Raw genomic sequence first — 24,782 nt, forward strand, 5'->3', positions numbered from 1 at the left:
CACCACAGCCTCTGTGCTCTTTTTTAGGGACCAATAGGTTCCTTCAGCATTCCATTCTATAGTCTCCCTTATCAATGGCCAATTTATTTTACTTTATCTTTTGGTTTTTAGGTCACACCTGGCAGTGCTCAGGAATCACACCTGGCTCTACGCTCACAAATGGCTTCTGGCAGACTTGGGGGACCATATAGGATGCCGGGATTCGAACCACCGTCCTTCTGCATGCAAGGTAAACGTCCAACCTCCATGCTGTCTCTCTGGTCCCTCAACTGCCAATTTTTGATAAGAGTTATTTGCTTCAAGGGAGGAAAAAAAATCGGAGAATTTCAGAACAAAAACAAAACAAAAAACCCTCAAATGTCAAGCTATAAAACAATAGTTTGGTCTAGAAGATAAATTTTTTGTTTGCTTGGGGGCCATACCTGCCAGTGTTCAAGGTTCACTCCTGTTAGTACTTGGGGAGAGGGGGAAAATATATGCTGCCAAAAATCAAATCCAGATCAGCTGTGTCCAAGGCAAAATACTTACCACTACTAACTTCTCTAGCCCTAGAAATGGCTTTTAAAATAAGTATTCTGGGGCCTGGAGAGATAGCCCAGCGGCGTTTGCCTCGAATCCCAGAGTCCCATATGGTCCCCCGTGCCTGCCGGGAGTTATTTCTGAACAGACAGCCAGGAGTAACCCCTGAGCACTGCCGGGTGTGGCCCAAAAGCCAAAAAAAAAGAAAAAAGTATTCTGGGGCTGGAGAGATAGTAAAGCACTTGCTTTGCTTGCATGTGGCTGACCTAAGTTTGATCCCTAGCACCCCAGATGGTCCTCAATCCCCATCAGGAGTGATTCCCTAAATGCAGAGTTTAAAGTAAACCCTGGGCACAGTTGGATATGGTCCAGCCTCCCTGCTTTCCTATGAATATTTGAAAGCTTCTTGAACATTATCTTTAATTATACTAGAAAAACTTATTTTTCTTTCTAATTTTTGGGGCACACCTGGCGGTGCTCAGGGGTTTTTACTCCTGGCTCTGCATTCAGAAATCTCTCCTGGCAGGCTTGGGGTATAGTACTGGTGAGGTGCTTGCTTTGCATATTGACAAATCAGGTTGATTCCTAAGTGCAGAGACAGGAATGTGGCCCCCCCCCCCAAAAAAAAAAAAAGCCAGATTTTTGTTTTGTTTTGTTTTTGGGTCACACCTGGCGGTGCTCAGGGGTTACTCCTGGCCCTGCACTCAGAAGTTATTCCTGGCAGGCTTGGGGGACCATATAGGATGCCGGGATTTGAACAGGGGTTCATCCTGTATTGGCCATGTGCAAGGCAAACACACCTTACCTCTGTGTTATGGCTCCGGCCACCAAAACAGATTTTTGGGGGGGAGGAGGAAAAGAGGAGGAAAAGAAGAAAAAGAGGAAGGAGGAGAGACAGACAGATATGGGCAGGGAACTTGCCTTGATGTGAACAACCTAGGATCAATCCTTGGCACCATATTTGGTCCCCAAAACATCAACAGGAGTGATCCCTGGCACAGAGCCAGTAGTTAAAGCACTGAATGCTACTGAGTGTGGCCCCAATCCCACCAACCCCGCCCCCCGAAATAAAGGGGAAAGGAACTAGATGTCAAGCCCATGTCTGCTAAACCATAATCATCAAATCTATGTTCCTGTTCTCTCCCATTATGCTGTTATACTATGTGAACTTAGAAAGTCCCAAACTCCTTCAATTAGATACCAAGGCCCAATCTTATATATAGGAGGTTTCATATTAGATGAAACTTGTTAGTTGAATTTACATTTTCTCCTTTACAAAATAAGAGGATTGGACAAACAAACCTGAATCTATTACACCTCTGGGACATATGCATAGGACTCCACTGGCTCCATAACAGAGTATGCAATACCAGCAGCAAGACCTTAGAATAAGAGGTATGACAACATACAAGCAGTAATAAGATGTAAGACACAACAAATGGTTCCAACAGCTTATTCACAGTAAAAATACAGTCAACTATTCTTTTATTGTGTGTGCGTGCACATACATACACGCACACTAAGGATTAATTCTAGGGTCCCACACTTGCAAGCCAAAAGCTATAACCAATATTTTTTAGTTGTTTTGGGGAACTGAATGCAGGTTTCCAACATGCAAAGCATGCACTCTAACTCTCTCCTGGCCCATATTGTTTTAGTTAGGAAATGAGAGGGAGTGGTAGGGTCAGAAGACTTCAAGAAATAAATGCTTCTCACACCCCCAAAACATGAACAACTGCTCTGAACTCAACGTCCTTTATTGCACAGGACACACCTCTGCTTTCTGCCCTACAAAAAGCCAGTTTTTCTGGTCTTTTGTTCCACAAAAGAGCTGGATGCTTGGTTGTTGAGTCAGACCTCAATAGGACTACAAGTTCAACTTTTTCACAATACGTTTATCACACAAAGTTCAAAGACCCTATTCTCCCTAGCTGAGGCTGCTTTTAGCCTTTCATAACTCAGTTCTCCTCAAAAGTATCCATCTAACAGGTACCTTCTAGGAAGAACATTGGAAGAATTGTAGCAATGCCCGTGAGTAGCAAGATATGTTTCTCAAGTTTGCTCTTCTCCAAGTCTAATTCTGCTGAGATGGGAGGTATCAGCCCACTCAATGCCCTGCCAGTTCCAAGGAAGCAGAAGGGCCAGGGAGAATTTCCTCACGTGTTTCATGCATTTTATTGCTCATCTACCATGCAGATCAAAGGCACTGGAGCAGATCCAACTATTTCACACAGAATCTCACACTCCAGGCTGGCTACAGCCCCGAAAGCCTTCGTTTCTTCACTTGAAATACTGCCCAAATGTTATTTTGGGATCTGACCTGATAAAGGAAGTCCACAGGGACTCCATGACGATAACTGTTCCAGCTGTGATCGGTTGCCCAGCCCCAGAGGGTGCCAGCATGGGCTGACAAGCTATGCTGACAAACAGAACTCAGTAACTAACACCTTCTCTTCACACCACAACAAAACCATGCCCAAAATCACACAGTCCATACCTCATTGGGGTGGGGATGGGATGGGGGTTGCTAGAGCTGCTTTCACAGGAAGGGTTTCAAGTTTTGACATGATTTGGCTGCCTGATGAAGTACATTTTCAAGTCGGATGATCAGGGTTAGAGAAGGGGGTTTAAACAATCTCCCGCAAGTCTCTCTCAAGGATGACATCAGTTCATTTTGCTGAGCAGATTAAAATACACCAACAGGCAAGTCTGAAGAACAGGCTCATGGCATTGCTCATTTGAATCCTTAAAGAATGGAGATTTTGTTAATCCCTAGGTGCAGAGCTCACATTCTTTCAGTTGTGAAGTGTTTTTGCCAAGCTGAACTGATGGGAAACTACTGACCAGAGAATCAGGTAAATCTTAATATCCCCCACCCCCAAACCTTGAAACTCAGCTATATTCATTTAAAAATCTTTGAATTAAAAAACTCAAAGGCACAGTCTGAAATGACCAAATCTGCACTATTAACCAAATGTTTTCCCTGCCATAATAAGTCTAATTTAAGTCATAGTAAGAGGTTCTTCCCATTCTGGAGATTGAGAGAAACTCCTGAAGAATACAGAAGAGGTTAAGAAACCTAACTCATGAAGAAAGGCCAATGGTAATAAAGGAGGTAAAAGCTTTAACAAACTCAAAGAAAAAGGATTAGGACGAATGTTATACAGAACAACCTAACTTAAGGTTAGTGAGGTTTTTTTGAGACTGGTTTTTCATAAAACCTTCCTTAGACAACGTATTTGTCAAAGGCAGAGAAGAAAAGACTAGCACAAATACTTCTCTTCATTTTTTGGGCCAATTCTGATGAGCTAGGGCAGTGGTGGGGAATCTTTTTTTTCAACTGAGCCAAATCTCGCCAAAACCACGATTGAAATTTATTTTGAGAGCCACATTTTTAAAACCGAAAATACATACACTGTTGGGAGGAAAGTCACACAGAAAGTCACGCCCCCCCCCCACCCCCATTCCACATAACCTGACTGGAGCTGTGTGGAGCTAGCTGGCTGCCGGGGCTGCACACAGGGTGCCCACTGACAGAAGCTAGGAGCAGAGTCCTGACTCCTGGAGTGGCCGCCCAGCACACAGAAGAGCCGCATTAACATTAAAGTGTAAAGAGCCGCATGTGGCTCTTGAGACATGGCTTGCCTCCCACTGAGCTAGGGGAACCATAGCTGGTGCTGGGGATTGAATCCTGGTCAGCCTTGTGCAAGGCAAACTCCCTACCGAAGGTCCAAATGTTTACAAAGTTTCAGCTATTGGATCTCTTTCTCCTCTATCTTTGCCAAATGTAAGCAAGGGGATCATTTGGGCTATCCCAGAGTTGGTAGTTGGTAGGGACTCCAGATTCCAAAATAGTGAATGTTGTTACAATTAAGTGATGTTTATAACAAATTAAGCACCAGCTTTGCCTAGAGTAGAGAAGCTGACAGAAAAAGCCAAGGAAAAAGCAACATACTGAACAACACTATTATAACTGGTGGTAGTGCCAAGTAAGGATTTAAGCATAAAAGAAAAAAAGATCCTATGTCAGCATGACCCGTTTTTTTTTTTTTTTTTTTGGGGGGGGGGGGGAACCACACCCGGTGATGCTCAGAGGTTATTCCTGGCTCTGGGGACCATACAGGACGCTGGGAGATAGAACTGCGGTCCATCCTAGGTCATCAAGTGCAAGGCAAACGCCATACTGCTGTGCCACCGCTCCAGCCCCTCAGCACGATTTAACTTGGGAACAATCATTATCACTTGTAAGGACTATTCTTAATATTTGGAACAGTAGAAACTGCTCCAACAAAGGTTCAAAGAACCCCCCACTCCCAATTTTCAAACTTCCTTTTCTTTTACTATAATAGACTGTTGTCCTCAGAATGGATTGTTCCTTCTGGGAAACATACAGTAAAGCCTTTTTATTTTTGTGGGGGTGCGGGTGGCACTCAGGGGTCACTCCTGGCAGTGCTTAGGAAATCTTATGGGATGCCAGGAATTAAGCCAAGGTCAGCCAAATGTAAGGCAAAAGTTCTGCCCGCTGCACTATAGCTCCAGCCCCAAAGCCAGACACATTCTATTGTCTTCTGTGTACTTTTCAGTTTTTTCTCGAAGAAACATCAACTTACATGTGAGAATTCATAAGCTTAAAGTTCTGAAGACCTCTAAATCTTCCAATTCTAAGGATATTGGAAAGAGAAGTACAGAGAATAGAGAAATATACACCCTTTGTGTATATTTGAAGGGAATATATGTGAAACTGTCAAATATGTAACTATCAAGTGTTCAATCCCAAGTTAAGTAGTTGAGATATTCAATACTCAAGACTTGTCTTCTAATGTAGGCCTTAATTCCATTTGGATGGGAAAGGGAGTCTCCTAAATAGTGCTCAGGGGATCTAGAAGCTGTTCCTGATAATAGTCAAATGTGCCAGCCTGGTGCCAATGCTCAGGCCTGGTGATACAGATCTGGTGTTCAGATCCAATGAAGCAAGAAGCTAATAGAGCCATATCCAGAGATGATGTGATATGAAGGATAGAAAGTGAGAGGGGGGAAAGTTGAGGAGGATGGGGAGAGAGAATGAGATCATGTAATGCTATTTAAAAAACTACAGCCTTTTGATTTTTCCCCCTAATACTCATTCCTCTTATCCCCATTTCATTAATTTATATGTTTTTTGGACCTATACTGCAGTGCTCTGGAATTACTCCTGGAGGATGCTTTGGAGATCATATGTAGTGCCAGAGATCAAATCATAGGTTGGCTGTATGTAAGGCAAGCACCTATGTCCCTATACTCTCTCTGGCCCATATCCCTATATATGTATGTATGCATGTATTTTTTGTTTTCTTGGGGGGGGCCACACCTAGTGACACTCAGGGGTTACTCCTGGCTATATGCTCAGAAATTGCTCCTGGCTTGGGGGACCATACGGGATGCTGGGAATTGAACCGTGGTCTGTCCTTAGTTAGTGCATGCAAAGCAAATGCCCTACCGCTTGCGCCACCGCATATCCCTATATTTAAGAAAAGCTCTGAAGTTAAATGACTTGTACCAAAAACCAAAGAGCTATAAATCAAAGATCTGGAAGTTCAAACCCATATCTCTTACTTCAAAAACTTTTTCTTTTAACTATAGAATCTTGTTACTATCAAAGGACAGACTAACTTCATGTCCTAAATATCATCAACAAATCTCTGGATGTACTGTTGAATTATTATAATTTGGGAAGGAAACCCAAGGAACCATATGTAGAGCTGGATATTGAACCTACACCAGACCTGTGAAAGGTAAGCACCCCTTCCCACTGTACTATTGTTCCAGCTCTACTAGATTACTAGATTGACTTTTAACAGACTAACCTTACCAAGCCTTGCTTGGTGCTTCTGTAGAGATTTGAACGACAGTTTTCAGGGCCAGAGCAACAGTATGGCAAGTAAGGCCAGTGCTTTACCTGCCAACCCAGGTTTGACCACTGTACCTTAAGTGCTTGGTGCTTCTGTAGAGATTTGAACGACAGTTTTCAGGGCCAGAGCAACAGTATGGCAAGTAAGGCCAGTGCTTTACCTGCCAACCCAGGTTTGACCACTGTACCTTAAGTACCACCAAGAGTGATTCGTGAATACAGAGAAAGGAGTAAAGGCCTAAGCACCGATGGGTATAGCTTTAACAACAACAACAAAAAAAAAAATAAAACAAGTTTTTTATTTAATGCTACAGAATTCAAATGCTAAGTTTCACTTTCCCTAGAGACTCATACCTTCCAGCTTATTTCAAATCTTTTTTGTTGTTGTTGTTATTGTCTTGTTTTGTTTAATCAAAAACCCTCTTAATTTAAACCTATGTTTTCTGGGCCAGAGAGATAGTATTTCAAGTAAGGTGCTTGCCTTGCAATGGTTTAAAGTCCAAACCCTGGTGCTGCTTCTAAGCACAGAAGCAGTCCTCATTCTATTAGGGATCACCGCTAAGAAACCAGGAAGACTCAGTGGCTTAGAAGAAATCCAGGGTAAGGGCCGGAGAGAGCATGGAGGTAAGGCATTTGCCTTGCATGCAGAAGGACGGCAGTTCGAATCCCAGTATCCCATAAGGTCCCCCGAGCCTGCCAGGAGTGATTTCTGAGCGATGCCAGGTGTGAGCCAAAAACCAAATACAAAAAAAAAAAAAAAAAAAAAATCCAGAGCAAGCTTGAATTCTTGAGCTCCCAGAACCCAGGTAAGTGATCAAGAAAAATGGAGGCAGGAAGCTCTCACATCATTAGATGGTTTTGAATACAAGGGAGAAAGTGAAGGTTGAGAATGACTTAAAACCTAGGAAGGTTGGTATCTGATCTCTGGCTGGTATTCATATGGAATGCCTTTTAATTCTACTAACAAACACACAAGGGTGTGGTCCAGAGAGAAGTCAAACATCTCTAACCTCTAGATGGCCTAGTTTCAAGTGATCTCAAATACAACCATTCCTATTCATTCCTCAATGGCCCTGCAGTCACCCTTCCATACATACTTCAGGACAACTGGGATTGTGTTTTCTAATAAACTGTAAGATGGAAAAGCACTTTTTGGGACAAAAGCTAAGCAAGTTTCAACCCCTAGCCACAAAAATGCTCCAACAGTGGGAAAACAGAACTCTAACAATGCAGCAAGATAGCCAATTTCTGAAGCACAAAAAGAAAAAAGAAAACTGGGTGGAAAGATGAATTACTTGATGACACAGTGACCAACGACTAAAATAATCTTTTGGCCAGGGATGTGGCTCAGCAGCAGCAATTGGATACATTTCCTAGATTACAAAACTAATAAAATTATATTTTGTCTTGGGAATCTCAAAAATGAAAGTAGCTTAAAACAAAGGGGGCAAAAAATAAAATGAAAGTAGCTATAAGGGAGCAAAACCTCCATAGTAATAAATTCCCTCACAGTCATGTTCCAGAGTTCTTCCAAACTCTATACTCTTGGACCACACCTGATGGCGCTCAGGGGCTACTCCTGGCTATGCATTCAGAAATCGCTTCTGGCTTTGGGGACCATAAGGAATACTGGGGGACTGAACCGCGATCCGTCCTAGGTCAGCTGTATGCAAGGCAAACGCCCTACTATTGTGCCACCACTCCAGCCCCAAACTCTATACTTAATTTTAAATGGTTCATGGCACTGTGCTGGAATATGAACTTGCCTTTTCCCTAACTTAGAGGACCAGAATTTAGTCTATGCTATTTGTCATTAGAAAAATGCTAGATATACAAAAGATAAAATACTGCTAAGTGGGGCTGAAAGAATAGAACAGTGAGTAGGGCATTTGGCTTGCATGCAGCCGACCTGGATTTGATCCCCATCATCCTATATGATCCCCAGTCTGTCAGAAATGATCTGAGTAGAGCCAGGTATAACACCTGAGTACAGCTGGGTGTACCCCTCAAAAAAAAAAAAAAAAAAACAACTCTAAATGTTGCTCAGTGGATAACTCAAAAGCACCATTGACGATCAAATCTTGAGTACCCTCTCATCTTTAGTCCTCTACTCCAAGCCTGTATATGAACTCTGGCTCTCCATTTATTGTTTTCAAATGACAACTGGATGTGTATGCTCAGGGATCATTCTTGGTGGTCAATAGAACTCAGGAGTTATGTGCTGCCATGGATTGAACTGGGATCTGCAGAGAGCAAGGCAAATACTTAGTCTCTATACTATCTTATCTCTGGACCTAGAGCTCCATATTGAGGGTGGAATATGATTACTAAAATCTAGAGAATTTGCTTTTTTTTTTTGCTCTAAAACTAGAAAGTTGGAACCAGAGACACTCATATTTTACCTTCCATGTGATAAGGCACTTGCCTTCTAAGTGGCTGACCCAGGACCAATGGTGGTTCGAATCCTGGCATCCCATATGGTCCCCGATTTCTGAGTGTAGAGCCAGGAGTAATCCCTGAGTGCTGACGAGTGTGACCCAGAAACAAACAAACAAACAAAAAAAAAAAAGATTTTGCCATTCCAACCCCCCTCAGCAAACTCTCAACAAACTCTTTGTACTAAAAATACTGCTGAGGTGAAAAGTGGGAAAGGGGCTGGAGCAAGAGCACAGCGGGTAGAACATTTGCCTTGTTTGCTGTACTGGGTTCGATACCCCGTATCCCATATGGTATCCCCAGAGCTCTCCAGGAGTGATTCCTGAGTGCAAAGCCAGGAAGTAACCCCTGAGCAATGCCTGGTGTGGCCCCAAAACAAAATAAAACAACAACAAAGATGAAGAAAAGAAGGAAAGAAAGACTGTTGGGCTTCTTACATTCCTGTGTTATGAGCCCCGGCAAACAGCAGCTCAGTCACTGCAGCAGTCATTGATTTTCCAGGGGTCGATATTCTGCTCCCACAGATCTGCTAGAGGTTTAATCACATTGAGTGCTTCTGCTCAACATACCCTCTACACATCCCCCTCCACAACCCAATAAAACAAACACCAAATACAATGAGAGTTGGCAATGGCTAGATGACACTTCCCATAGCTGGCTCCCACTCAGTGAAATTTTAAGGCCTAGCTGCAAGAAAACATACCAGGGAGAAGGAGCCAAAGCTATATGGGCTGTCCATAGACACTGCATGCACAGATCCAGAGCCCCCAAAGAACCTTTTTTTCTTTTTGGTTTTTGGGTCACACCCAGCAGCGCTCCTGGCTCTTTGCTCAGAAATCACACCTGGCAGGCACGGGGTACCATATGGGATGCCGGAATTCGATCCACCAACCTTCTGCATGCAGGGCAAACACCTAACCTCCATGCTATCTCTCTGCCCTCCAAAAAAACCTTTTGATCTATTGCCAAACACTCCCCATAAAGACCCCCTTTTAATAATTAAAGTTTTTATTTTCCTTTTCTTTGAGTACTGGTAACTGAATACAGGGCAACACAAATACAAAGCTGCTGCTATGCAATATTACACTCTTAATTAGAAGACTTTATTATGGAGCCAACGAGGTGGCGCTAGAGGTAAGGTGCATCCTGCCTTGCAAGCGCTAGCCAAGGATGGACTGCGGTTCAATCCCCTGGCATCCCATATGGTCTGCCCAAGCCAGGGGCAATTTCTGAGCACTTAGCCAGGAGTAACCCCTGAGCATCAAATGGGTGTGGACCCCCCCAAAAAAAAAACAAAACAAAAACAGAAGACTTTATTATTAAAAAAAAAATCCAGGTTTCTACCAAATCTACAGAATACTGACTGAAGGAAATCTGGATTTTCAGTGCCTATTAGTTCTGTTTAATACTGTGTTACCTACTTGAACAACTGTTCCCCACCGCCAAAGCCCTCCACAGAAAGGCTTTCTTGTAGGCCTTATCTAGTAAGAAACTACTTTTTTAGCCATAAATGTACAGTGTGTTTTAAGGGTCACTAGCTAACAGACACAAATCTGAAAATAACAAAACTGGGTCAGAGCTAGGCTTGAGTTAGAGCAGTGAGAGCAGTGCATATTTATGGAACAGAGCTATTCTAAACCTAGGAGGAAACAAGCACCAGAGAACCAGAGAAAGCAAGAAGGTACGAATCACCTTTCTCAGCTGAAGTATTTTGTTAGACAAGTCAACCAGCCACATAGACCTTACCATGATGATCATCAGTTGTAAGCATAGAACTTGAGCAAGGTTGGGGCTGGAGCAGTGGTGCAGCGGTACAGTGTTTGCCTTGCAAACAGCTAACCTTGGAAGGACCTCGGCTGACCTTGGAAGGACTGTAGTTCGATCCCCCGGTGTCCCATGTGGTTCCCCAAGCCAGGAACGATTTCTGAGCATATAACCAGGAGTAACCTGAGCGTCACTGGGTATGGCCCAAAAACCAAAACCAAAACAAACAAACAAAAACCTTGAGCAAGGAAAGCAGGAGAATAAAAAGGGAATGAGCAGAGAAAAAACAAGCAGAATTCTACATCTGCAAAATGTTAAGGGGAAAAAGATAGCAATAGGCTTCCAACTCCTCTGCTGCCTAATAATTATTGAAAATTAGAAAAAAATAAGAGGGTAATATTATTCTCTGCACAACAGAGAAGGTAAGTAAAGCTGTCATTATACTGAATAGAACTATTACCAATATCTGGTGTGCAGGATGTCCTTCTTGGTTTGACATTTAAAGCCTTAAATTCAGACTTATCTCACTCTATTTAAACATGCCAGTCTTCTCTGGATGGAGCAGTCTCCATCCTGTTGTGAGGCCCAGCACCCCACCCACTTCTAGCGTAGTCCAGCTTCACAAATGATCTCAAAGAGAAACCAAGCTACAAAACCGTCCCAGTTCCACAGCTCCTAAAGCATGCAGCCACATGTGGTCATGCGACACCTCCAAATTCACAACACTGACCTTCCAGTAGGAACATAGCACATTAGAAGTGAAAGCTGGTAGAAGCCCACTAAGCTCAATGAGCAAAATCAATACACAGAAGGGTCAACTAGCAACAAGCAGCTCAATAAATTGTCAATGACTTTAGTAACATCAATGTGAGATATAATAACCAATTTTTTTTTGTTTTGTTTTTGTTTTTGGGCTACACCCGGCGGTGCTCAGGGGTTACTCCTGGCTGTCTGCTCAAAAATAGCTCCTGGCAGGCACGGGGGACCATAATAACCAATTTTTAACAAATTTTCTTTTACAAACAAAAAAAATTTCATTTTGTTGTAACAAGTAATATAAATTATTTTGTTCCTACTAAGGGAACAGGCTTATGGGGTAGGTAGGAAACTGGGAATATCAATGATGGGAAGGTCACACTGGTAGTGAACTGACACTGAAACACTGAATGAAACAAATGTATTATTAACAACTTTGTAAATAAAGGTGCTTAATAAAAATTAAAAAAGCTTTAAATTCATTGTCACCAGTGGTCTTCACTATCATGGCCTACTAGTCCAGATAAAAATTTAAAAATTGGCTAACGGGAAGGGGTGGGACGGGATGAAAAAATTTCATAATTGGCCAAAGAGATAGCTCAAAGGATGTCAATACATGCTTTCATGCAAGAGACGCCGGTTTGACAGTTCTCAAAGTACAGAGAGTTGCGCCTCAAAATAATGTGGATATGACGTTGAACATAGAAAATAAGTGAGAAAAGGACTTGTTCTATACATGAGAAGTTATCACTAACAACACTGTAAAATCACAAAATATCAACTAATGTGACTTAGTGGTTAAGATGAATGCCTTCCATGAGAAGACTTGTTTTGATCATAAAGAAAAAAGTATATGTGGGGTGCCATCCAGGATTAACAGATCTGGCAGTAAGGAATAGATAAGAATATTCAGTCAGAAAAAGATAATTATCAGGGAGTCAGAGATAACATAGTGGGAAGGTGCTTATCTTGTGCATGAGTTTGATAAGGGTTCATCAGGACACAGCCATGAGTAAGCCCTGAACACCACGAACACCTGAACCAGGGCAGTTAAGGGGGAAAAGGTTGGGAAAGAGAATATGAAGGAGAAAGGGAAGAGGGAGGGGAAGGGGGAAAGAAATAAAGGGGTAAGGGTATAGGGAAGTAAAAAAAAAAAAGGGGGGAGGGAGAAGGGAGGTGAGAGGAGAGGGAAAGGAAATAGGAAAGCAAAAAGGAAAGGAAAAAAGAAGAAATCTGGAAGGAGAAGGAAAAGAAAACTATTAAGAGACTGGAGAGAAAGTAAGGGGGGTAGGTCACATGTCCTCTATGCACCCAACCAAGGTTCAATCCCAGATACCACAAAGTCTCCTGTGTATTATGTGGGAGTGACTCTGGAGGTACTGAGCATTGCCAGGTTTGACCCTGGTGCTCCATGGAACTGCAGGTCTAAGAAACACTATATATTTGGTCCCTAGAACTGAACTGCGAGCCTGGTAGACCAAGAATCATTGGGAGTAAACTGAGCTCCAAGTACTACTTGGGAGGCCTGCTTCCTCCAAAATGATAGCTCAGCCCTTTTGTTTTCTCTCCAGCCTGAGCACTTTTGATGTAAGATTTCTACCTTTTAAAAAAATGTCACAAAATTACCTCTATTCAATTCAATATACAATATTAAATAATTCCTTCCACTTCAAAGTTGACCTTATGGGGCAGATTTGCTGATTCTCCACTTAAATCTTTAATTCCTAGGTCCCACCTTCAACAAGACAAACCATGGTCTCTCAGCTTCTTTGGAAGAGGTCAAAAGGATTCAGAAGTTAGCAGCCTGGAAGTGAGCCTTGCAAAGTGATATTCAGATTATGTCATAATACCAGTCAATTCCATGTTGACACCAGGTGGATTCAGGCCAAAGAAGTTGGAGCCAAGAGATCAAGCTCCAGTCCCCACCTGGGCAGAGCTAGATCATATGCCAATTTCACAATAGCTTTCAGACAGAATACCAACTGTCTCAGATAAAAAGAAAAGGAAAGATTTGACTTATCAGTATGTAGGTACAGTTCCATAAAGGGGTTTTCCCCTCAGGATGATCAAGTACTCAAAACAGATTCTTACTTTCCTATAGGGGAGTCCTAGCAGTTTCATGCCTAAGAATACCAATCTCACATTTCTCCAGACCTCTTCTCTTTTACCATAAAAAAAAGAGAGAATATGGTGGACAAAGTCTTTTGTCTATGTTTGGCATTCTTATTCCTCTTTAATGAGTATTTTTTTGATTCTTTACTGAAGTGAGGTGGGGGGGTCATACACGGTGGCGGTCAGGGGTTACTCTTAGCTCTGTGCTGGCAGATCCAGTCGATGCTGGCAGGCTCAGGGGACCATCTGAGATGCCGGAAATTGAACCAGGATCCATCTTGTGTTGGCCATGTGCTATTGCTCCAGCTCTGCTGAGGGAGTCCTAATTAGTAAAACTAGGGGCCTGAGGGATGGCGAAAGCGGTAGGGCATTTGCCTTACATGTGCTGACCTAGGATGGACTGAAGTTCAATATCCTGGCATCTCACATGGTCCCTTTACCCCAAGTCAGGAATGATTTCTGAGCGCATAGCCATGAGTAACCCGAGTGTCACCAGGTTTGGCCCAACCCCTGCCAAAGTAAAACTACTAAAAGTCAGAAAGCCTAAAATTCTAGTTTCTGTATTATAGTACATAATTCAAAGGAACTAAGTATAGATACGTAGTCATACATAAGAAAAATGCCACCATTCAAGTCCTTTATCTATCCTTTCTGGGTCTTAGATTCTTTATACATCAAGTGTGGGAATAGGAAGGATGTTTGTGCCAATGTGAACATTCAACGAACTGTCTTTTGCTGTCTTTATTCTACCCTTCCCTGTAACTGTACTGGTATTTTCCCTTGTGGAGGGGCATTAGATACAATTTGGGTTCTGCTGAACAGACTCAAGATTGAATCAAAGTAAGACAAAAAGAACATTTCTGTATCCTTCACTTGTTTCTGTAGGAACACGTTTCTTTCCAGTTTTTAGATCACACCCGGCGGGTTCAGGGGTTACTCCTGGCTCTGCACTGAAGAATCACTCCTGGCAGGCATGGGGAACCATATGGGATGCAGGAATTCGAACTACTGTCCATACTGGATCGTCTGCATGAAAGGCAAACGCTCAACCTCTGTTGGCCCATTTAGGAATACTTTTGGCTTTATCTTATGGTTAACAGGGTGCTGGTTCTAGTAGCAGCAGCTGCTCATTCTTGCAGCTATCCCTGGATAGCAGAAACAAAACAATTAACCTCTTAGTGGTTAGATCACATGTAGGTCCTATCTTTTTTCTTTCTTTCTTTCTTTCTTTCTTTCTTTTTTTTTTTTAAGTTTTTTAGTTTTTGGGTCACACCTGACAGTGCTCAGAGATTACTCCTATTCTTTACTCAGAAATCGCTCCTGACAGGCTTGAGAAACCATATGGGATGGCAGGATTCAAACCGCTGTCCATCCTGAATGCTGCATGCAAACCAATGCTCTAGGCCAGTGGTCGGCAAGCCGCAGATTTCTGTGGATATTTGCTTGCAGAATATTCTCAATAAAAACTTATTGAAACTCAAAACAGTGTACCATTCTATGTATTTTCGGTTTTTAAAAATGTGGCTCTCAGGCCCGGAGAGATAGTACAGCGGCGTTTGCCTTGCAAGCAGCCGATCCAGGACCAAAGGTGGTTGGTTTGAATCCCGGTGTCCCATATGGTCCCCCGTGCCTGCCAGGAGCTATTTCTGAGCAGACAGCCAGGAGTAACCCCTGAGCACCGACGGGTGTGACCCAAAAACCAAAAAAAAAAAGTGGCTCCCAAAATAAATTTTAATCATGGTTTTGGCGAGATCTGGCTCAATTGAAAAAGGTTGCCCACCACTGCCTAGGCAAATGCCCTACCCTGTTCTATCTCTCCAGCCCTTAGGTCCTATTCTTGGCAGATAAACTTACAAAATATACCCTGCAAATCCAGAACCTTTTTGGGGAAAAAAAGACGGAAAAAGCTGAGAAGATAATATAGATCAAGGGAGTTTGCCTTGCAAATGGTTGACCAGGGTTAGATCCTCGATACTTTAAGCAATGCCAGAAATGAACCCTAAGTGCAAGCCAGGAGTACTCTGGGTATGAGGAGGGAAAACCCCAACAGTACAAAACAAGTAAATTCATATATACAGCAGCCATTAAAAAAATTTTTTTACATCTTCCCTGTGCTTCCATCATCCTACTCAAAGCTTTGGAGGTTGAACGGCTCATACAAGATGGATAGCTGAGTCAGCACATACTTTTCTTTTTATCCCTCTATTCTCCATAGTATTGTACTTTGCTTAGGATAGCAATACCAGCCCAACTTAAAACACTGTTCTTTGTACTTCAGAGAGGCTTGGGCTAGCACGGATTCTAAATATCCATCTTAGAAGAGGAAATAAAAGTTCCAGGTACAAAAGAAACAGTGTACAGCAGTCTGACAGTCCTAAGTAGCTAACAGTGAAGGTAAGCTTGGCATGCAAAGATCCTAGCTTATCTTCTTATACCAATTTCTGGGGTAAGCAACCAACCACCAGCTTCCTGTTGTAGGGCTGGAGACAAAATAAAAAACAAGGTAAAATTCAAGTAGTGTGCTATTAGTGTTCTATATTGGGAAGGGCTACTTCCTACCAGTCTTCTAAATGGGGCTGAATGACCCCAGGGACATCATCACACTAAAGGCAAGGCTCTATAGGTTTTTCAAACTGAGGTTCTGAAGAAAACAAAAGATTCTAGCAAGAGGAATCTGTGTAAGATAGAGGCAGGAAGCTGAGCTCGGCGACCAACAACTAGAATAGAAACAGGAAGTGGGCCCAGGAATAAGTATACAGTGATGTAGCAAGAGGCAGACTCTCCTGCAGAAGGCACCGTTCAGTATCAGGGCCAGCGCAGCATGATGATGCAGAAGCTGATTGGCTAAACCTGCAGAAAAGCAGCCTTCTAGAGAACGGGTGGATACTTGCACAGGATACATTCACTCACAAGTCTGGACAGAAATGAGAGAGGGGAGTGATTACTTCCCACTGTGACTTTGTGACCACCTAAGCTATAATTAAAAGGAATAAGTATAGATATGTAGTCATACATAAGAAAAGCAGGTCACCAACCTAGAATGAATGGTCCAGCTTCTCTGGGTACCAAAATTGTTTTCAAAGGGATAACAGAAATGCAACTAGCATAAAAAACTCAAGCAAAATCTATTGGTCTTGGGTAAGATGTTTGTCTTGCACACAGCCAACCTGGGTTTGATCCTCTGACATCCCCTCTGTGTCCTGCCAGGACTGATTTCTAAACTCAGAGCCAGGAGTAAGCCTTGAGAACACTATTGAGTATAGCCCCCAACTGAAACCAATAACCTATTGGTCCTATCTTCTTTTACTGAAGTGTGATAAACGTGAACACAAACTATAAAATAGAAGTCCTGAAAAATTTTTTAACTTTTAGAGAACTCCTGCCACTCTCAATAAAGCTAGATAACAAAACAAAACAAAACAAAACAAAACAAAAAAAGCTGGCATCCAACTTCAAGTAGGCAGCAATTAATACAGGGGCTAATCAACAAAGTTTTACCAAATATCTTTCTGGTACAGAAACTATAAACATAAACAGAAAAAGTATCGACATGAACATTCAAGTATCTGCATAATACTACCTCATTATGAAGAAACTGCTGAACAAAAAGAATACCAGAGAATATATTTCAGTCAGGTTTTAAGGTCAGAAAGAGAATAGAACAGAAAGTGATCGCCCCTGTAAGTGGCTCACCAGCACCACATATGGTCCAGTGAGTCCCACCAGGAGTGATACCTGAGTGCAAAGCCAGGAGGAAAGGAGGAAATCCTGACCACTGCCAGATATGGCCCCCAAACCAAAAAACAAAAACAAAAAAAAACTTAAAAAGTGGAAGTTTGGGGAGCTAGGACACACACTAGGATATAGTGAGGTGAAGTTGACAATGTTAGATGGTATGGTATTGTAATGTTTTTCTGCAGGAAACCATGCTATTATTTTTGTTGTTCATTATTTTTGTTTTGGGGCTACACTGGTAGTGCTCAGGGGTTACTCCTGGCTCGGCACTCAAGGTTCATTTCTGGAGGTGCTTGAGGACCATATGAAATGCCAGAGATGGAGCCTGGGTCAACCATGCTCACCTCCTCACTTCCAAGTGAAAAGGAAATTCATTTATATTCCTTTCTTTTATGATAAACCCTTAAACATCTGTGTGTGTGTGTGTGTGTGTGTGTGTGTGTGTGTGTGTGTGTGTGTGTGTGTGTCATGAGCGCTTACACTCTGTTAACTGAGGTTCAACAACTTTGGTACACTCTAGTACATTTAGAGCCTTTGAATTCCTGAAATTCTAGAAAAATGGGTGTTGGCTAGAGAACCTTTTCTAGCCTCATGCTTGCACCCCTGAATTCTATAGGAACAATATAGCTGCTAGAGAACCTTTTCTAGTCTCATGCTTGCACTCCTGAATTCTATAGGAACAATATAGCTCCCTTCCATTTTCTTTTCTTTTTTTTTAGTTCACTATAATCTGCATTTTTGCCCTTTACTTCATACATCCAGGTTTTGAGATCAAGCAGAGGAATTGGGATTGATTCAGCTCCCTCTCCATCATTAATGTCTTTCTAGAATGCTCTATATTTTTATACCTTCCTTGGTTTCCTTACCTCAAGTCCTCAGAGTACATACTTTGCATGCAAGAGGCCAGAATTTGATCCCCAGAACCACCTACAGTCCCCTGATTACCAATAAGAGCTGCTATTGAGCATTACTACATGTGGGGGGCCCCAAACTCTCCTAGTTACAATAGCAACATCTTCCAGATCACAAAGAAACTGTTTTTTTGGGGGGTGGGGTGGGGGCCACACCTGCTGACTCTCAGGGGTTACTCCAGGCTATGCACTCAGAAATCGCTCCTGGCTTGAGGGACCATATGTGACACCAGGGGATTGAACCAAGGTCCGTCCTAGGCTAGCGCCCGGCAAGGCAGACACCGTATCACTTGCACCACCGCTCCGGCCCCAAAGAAACTGTTTTAAAGCAGCAATGTAACTTGTCAGGTTTGATTTTTTGTTTGTTTGTTTGTTTGTTTTGGGCCACAAACGTTTGATGCTCAGGGGTTACTCCTGGCTAAGCAGTCAGAAATTGGCCCTGGCTTGGGGGGACCATATGGGACGCCAGGGGATCGAATCACGGTCTTTCCTTGGCTTGCGCTTGCAAGGCAGACACCTTACCTCTAGCGCCACCTCTCCGTCCCCAGGTTTGATATTTTTTAAAAGATGACCACTTTCGGGGCCGGAGAAATAGCATGGAGGTAAGGCATTTGCCTTGCATGCAGAAGGTCAGTGGTTCGAATCCCGGCATCCCATATGGTCCCCCCGAGACTGCCAGGAGCGATTTCTGAGCATAGAGCCAGGAGTTACCCCTGAACACTGCCGGGTATGACCGCCCGTCCCCCCCCCCCCCCCGCCAAAAAAAAAGATGACCATGTTCAGTAATTTTGAGTACAAAAGTTGAAAGAAAAAGAAACAGCTATGCATAAATGGCAAATCACTAGTTATGAGGGGAAAAAAAAAAAACAGGAATCTGGGGGGTGGGAGGAAGGACAGTGAAGAAGGGAAAAGGAAACCATCATATCTACTTTAGCAGTGGATTAGCATTTGGTGACTAATTTAGGAAAATAATCCAGTAACACAAAGAGGAGAGCTTCCAGGATAATGCTGGCAGTGCAAGAGTTACTGTAATCCAGGAATAAACTACCAAGGCCACAGCAGTGATGTAAACCTGGCTCTCTAAAGACTTTTTCTTAGGAGTAAAACAGGGGCAAGGAAGGTATTCAATCTAGCCACACCTGGAGATGCCCTGGGGCTAATCTGCTATCTATATTCAGGGATTATTCCAGACTGGGAGTCAAATTGGAGCTGGCTGTATTCAAGGCAAGCGCTTAACCCCTGTACTATTATTACTCTAGCTCTCTCAAGTCTCTTTTCTATTTTCAATTAATACTCTCACCAGAAGTCAAAATGTAATATAAATTACTACTAGTTATGCTGTGGGTTACTACATCATCGAAAATGATGTTTCTCTGTAGTAAATCCTAAAACTTTCTAAATCCTTTCTAAAGACTAATCTAAAGCTTTTACTCTAATCAAGCATGCTCTTTGGAACTTCAACACCACCAGAGTTTGTCGGAAATGCAAATTTTGGCATTCAAAATACTACAGAATCAGAAGCCAGTAATCTGTGTCTCAAATAATCTCTAGATTTTTTTTGTATGGTGAAACTAAATAACCAAAAACAGTTTTCAATATCCAAAGCTTTAACAAACACTGAGTAACTATCGCACATCCCTCTCCAGGTCCTATGATTCTTGAAGTTTGAGAACCACGAATATAGATAACTTATCCAGATCAAGGTTTTCAATCCTTTAGCTACTTTTCATTACTGCTCGAGTACAGTACATTTTCAAGACTACTGACAAATGTGTCTCTGTAAGAAAAATTGGGAAAGTATGCATTATTCATAGAAAACCACATATATCTGGATGAATCATTAAACAGAAACTTTAAAAGTAGCGATTCTAGGGGCCGGAGAGATAGCATGGAGGAAGGGCATTTGCCTTGCATGCTGAAGGACGGTGGTTCGAATCCCGGCATCCCATATGGTCCCCTGAGCCTGCCAGGACTGATTTCTGAGCATAGAGGCAGGAGTAACCCCTGAGCACTGCCAGGTGTGACTCAAAAAACAAACAAACAAAAAGAACATGCAGGTCAGGGGATGGAACATGGAGCTTTTTAGTCATCTTTTCAACACTGTTAACTCATCTCTCTGAGAAAATTTTTTGGGGGTGAGGGGATGCACTCAGGGGTCACTACTGCTGGGACTTGGGGAATCATAAGGGGTGCCAGGGATTGAACACAGGTTGGCCGCATGCAAGGCAAATGCCCTGCTCATTGCACTATCTCTCTAGCCATATTTTTTACATATGGTGAAGTAAAGTGATAGCTATTTTACAAGACAGATGTAAACCCTAACCTTTTTTCTTCCTAAGGCCACTATTAAGAAGTACAAATACACCTTTTTTTTTTGTTTGTTTTTTGGGTCACACCCGGCAGCGCTCAGGGGTTACTCCTGGCTCTATGCTCAGACATCACTCCTGGCAGGCTTGGGGGACCATATGGGATGCCGGGATTTGAACCACCAACCTTTTGCATGAAAGGCAAACGCCTTACCTCCATGCTATCTCTCTGGCCCCACAAATACACCTTCTAGTAAAACACACACTTTTTACACACTTTTTTTCTTTGGGGGGGGGGTCACATCCGGCAGCGCTCAGGGGTTACTCCTGGCTCTACGTTCAGAAATCGCTCCTGGCAGGCTTGGGAGACCATATGGGATGCCATGCTATCTCTCGGCCTCAACTTTTTACACACTTCTTACACACAGAGCAGTGTGGTAACTGCTCAGCCCTAGCAGTGAAAATAACAATCTAGTAGCAATGGTTAAGTTGTCCCCCTTCAGACATACACTTTCTAGCTGAGTATGATAAACTTCATAAGGTTTTCTTTGGGGGGGGGAGGGGGGCTTGGGGAGGTCACACCCAGCAGCACTCAGGCTCAGGGGTTACTCCTGGCTCTGCGCTCAGAAATTGCTCCTGGCAGGCTCAGGGAACCATATGAGATGCCAGGATTTGTCCTGTTTTGGCCCACGTGCAAGGCAAATACCCTTACCGCTGTGCCCCTTACTCAGGTCCCTTACTGCAGAGTTTTTGTTTGTTTGTTTTTGGGCCACACCAGGTGATGCTCAGGATTGTTACTCCAGGCTATGTGCTCAGAAAACGCTACTGGCTTGGGGGACCATATGGGATGGCAGGGGATCAAACCAGGGTCTGTCCTAGGTCAGCCATGAGCAAGGCAAACACCCTACCACTATGCCACTGCTCCGGTCCCCTTATTGCAGGTTTTTAAAAGTAAAATAAAAACTAACTTAGTTAGTGAAGGCATCATAGGAGTTAACTTAAGCAGAGTTTTGAAAGTTGGTCGAGTTTTCTGAGAATGATCTTAAATATGCTACCTGGATCTATGAAGGAATCGAAGGAAAAGAAGTACTGAGGGCCGGGCGGTGGCGCTAAAGGTAAGGTGCCTGCCTTGCCTGCGCTAACCTTGGACGGACCGCGGTTCGATCCCCCGGTGTCCCATATGGTCCCCCAAGCCAGGAGCAACTTCTGAGCACATAGCCAGGAGTAACCCCTGAGCGTTACTGGGTGTGGCCCAAAAACAAAAAAAAAAAAAAAAAAGAAAAGAAAAGAAGTACTGAGTAAAGGAAAATAGGCATTGGATGCCTCAGAGATAGTCTAGTGAATAAGGTGCTTATTTTATATGTGGCCAAGACCAAGTTCTATACCCCACGCTGTATATGGTCCCCTAGCATCTCTAGGAGTGATCCTTGAGCACAGAGACAGGATTAAACACTGCTGGGCGGGACTCCCAATACAAACCAAGCCAACCAAAAAACCTGCATTAATACTTGAAGGCACTACAGATAGAACATTTGGGGAGCACTATAGAAACTGTGTACAGCAAAGCAGAGGCTGTTCTCCTGTGCCAAGCAACTTAATTAATTTCAGAACATAAAGAATGTACCCATAGGTAGGGGCAGAGCTAAGACTAGGTATAAGTATTTCCAGAAATAGCTTACTACTCATTAGTTGGCTGTTTTTCAGTTTGTTTTTGCGAGGGTAGGGCCTCCCAAGTAAGTAGTCTTTGGGACTCCAGAGCGACCAGTTCAACCCAGCAGTGTGGGCTTGAAGTGATCAACCTGACAGTATTTCCTAGGTTGACTTTTTCTAGTGAAAATATAGTAAATATGGGGCCAGAGAGATAGCACAGCAGTAGGGTGTTTGCCTTGCACGCAGAAGGACAGTGATTCAAACGTCGGCATCCCATATGGTTCCCCAAGCCTGCCGGGGGCGATTTCTGAGCGTAGAGCCAGGAGTAGCCCCCCTGAGCACTGCAGGGTGTGGCCCAAAAGAAACAAACAAATAAAAGTAAATATGTATGGGATGACATATACATGGCCTAACTCTATACTAATCCAATGTTTATAGATAGCTATACTACCTTAAGGTTTGTTTTATAGCATAAAAAGTCATGGAAAGGTGAAATCAATTGCCCAAGTAACAGTGGCAAAGTCAAAATGCAGAACCAAGAACTTTGCTCTAGTGTTAAAGCTCTTGTTCAGCAGACTACATCGTCTTTGTTCAAGATATGATCCATTGGTTCCAAAAACATGAACTAAACTTATTTGGGCATTAAGAACTCACTAAATAGCACTTAATAACACCAAATAATAACCATGAAACTGCTTTTTCTTTGCCATGCTCAACTACCAAGATCCTACTTTCCAATTAAATACTAAAACCAAAAGAATAAATTCCTCAAATAGTTTAAAAAATAAACAAAATGGGCTGGAGTGATAGCACAGCGGTAGGGCATTTGCCTTGCACGGGCCAATCCAGGACAGACCTTGGTTCGATTCCTGGCCTCCCATATGGTCCCTCAAGCCAGGAGCGATTTCTGAGCACATAGCCAGGAGTAGCCCCTGAGCGTCACCAGGTGTGCCCCTCCCCCTGCCCCACCCCCCCCCAAAAAAATCCCAAAACAACACAGAACAAAACCACACAAAAAACTGGGCCGGAGAAATAGTACAGTGTATAAGGGTGTTTGTCATCTTGGAATTAATCCCCAGCACTATTTATGGTCCCTGATAATCTCACTCCTGACTAAAGTCAGGAAAGAGAAAGCCCTGAAAAATGTTAGGCATGGTCCAAGACTAAAACCAAAATAAAACCTTTTGGAGTAAGCCTGTGTTTCTCTGTCCCTATCTCAAATCCATGGCTCAAGAACCCAATATTAAAAACAAAACTTTAAACCAATTCCCTTTGCAGACAGTCAAAACACATTCCATAAAGATCAGTCCATAAATTCCTATTCAGAATTGTTTTGTTTTGTTTTTTTGGGCCACATCTGGCGATGCTCAGAAGTTACTTCTGGCAGGCTTGGGGGACATACAAGATGCCAGGGATTGAACATGAGTTGGCTATGTGCAAGGCAAATGCTCTCCCTTCTGTGCTACCGATCCAGCCCCTATTCAGAATTTTGAACTTGAATTCCAAGAGTAGTTATTACAGTTAGTTTAATATCACAGAGATCCAATCAGGGCCTGGTTTTCTTTGCTTTTCTCTCTGCCTTGATTAGCGTTTAGAGGATGGCAGGAATACTCACAGGCAAGCTTGAGGGTCTTGACTGAAGACTCAGGTTCAAATCTTCTTGTCCTCCCTTACTGGAGGTCATTGAGGGGGCTGAGGATGCCTGAGACCCAAATGAATCTTGAGATAACTCCTAAAAAAGAATTATGAAGGTCTGATAAACCAAGGAGGTTTACTTCATGTTAAGAGGCCAAAGGACTTTCTACAGGAGTAAAATTGCGTGCAACTGCCTGTAATTGTGCACACTATTACTTAAAGGCAAAAACTTAAAAGTTGCGGCTCAATAATTTCAATAATAAATAAAGCTCCTTCCTTCCTTCCTTCCTTCCTTCCTTCCTTCCTTCCTTCCTTCCTTCCTTCCTTCCTTCCCTCCCTCTCTCCCTCCCTCCCTTTCTTTTTGTTTTTGGGCCACATCTGGCAGTGCTCAGGGGTTACTCCTGGCTGTCTGCTCAGAAATAGCTCCTGGCAGGCACGGGGGACCATATGGGACACCGGGATTCAAACCAATCACCTTTGGTCCTGGATCGGCTGCTTGCAAGGCAAACGCCGCTGTGCTATCTCTCCGGGCCCGAATAAAGCTCTTTCTGATGACATTTCTATCACCTATAGTCATCCCTACCTATTGTGGTATTGTTCTGACCTCAAATCTTAGCTAATTTTTTAAAACAATCCTCAAAAAATAAAAGGACCCAGGCTTGGGAGGGATAGAAGTGTGTAGGGCATTTGCCTTGCATACAGTCGACCCACGTTTGATCCCTAGCATCCCATATGGTCCCCCAAGTCTGCCAGCAGTAATTTCTGAGTGAAGAGACAGGAGTAATCCCTGAGTACTATTGAGTGTGGCGAAAACAATAAATAAATAAATAAATAAATAAATAAATAAATAAATGAATGAATGAATGAATGAATGAATGGACCTGTCACCACTGAGAATATTCTAAAGACTATGCTATCAACTCTGATGGCAAGGCCAAATGAAGGGTCCATTTCACATAAGGTTCCCTGAGCCCATCAAGAGTGATTCTTGCATGCAGATCTAGGAGTAACCCTGAGCACCCAAATTAAAAATAAAACAAAACAAACTATGACATTAACTTTCTTTTCTTT

At 42.9% G+C, this 24,782-nt stretch overlaps 1 protein-coding gene across 1 annotated transcript in view; it reads right to left on the reverse strand.

The window, feature by feature from the left end:
* Positions 1–24,782, reverse strand: part of ARID1A (AT-rich interaction domain 1A) — a 104,142-nt gene that overhangs the window by 34,235 nt on the left and 45,125 nt on the right. The window contains exon 4 of the mRNA XM_049775150.1: positions 23,692–23,808. Coding sequence (XP_049631107.1) covers positions 23,692–23,808 — 117 coding nt within the window. The remainder of the gene's footprint in view (positions 1–23,691; positions 23,809–24,782) is intronic.

The sequence above is a fragment of the Suncus etruscus genome, chromosome 6 (assembly GCF_024139225.1).
Source record: "Suncus etruscus isolate mSunEtr1 chromosome 6, mSunEtr1.pri.cur, whole genome shotgun sequence".
Classification (NCBI taxonomy): domain Eukaryota; kingdom Metazoa; phylum Chordata; class Mammalia; order Eulipotyphla; family Soricidae; genus Suncus; species Suncus etruscus.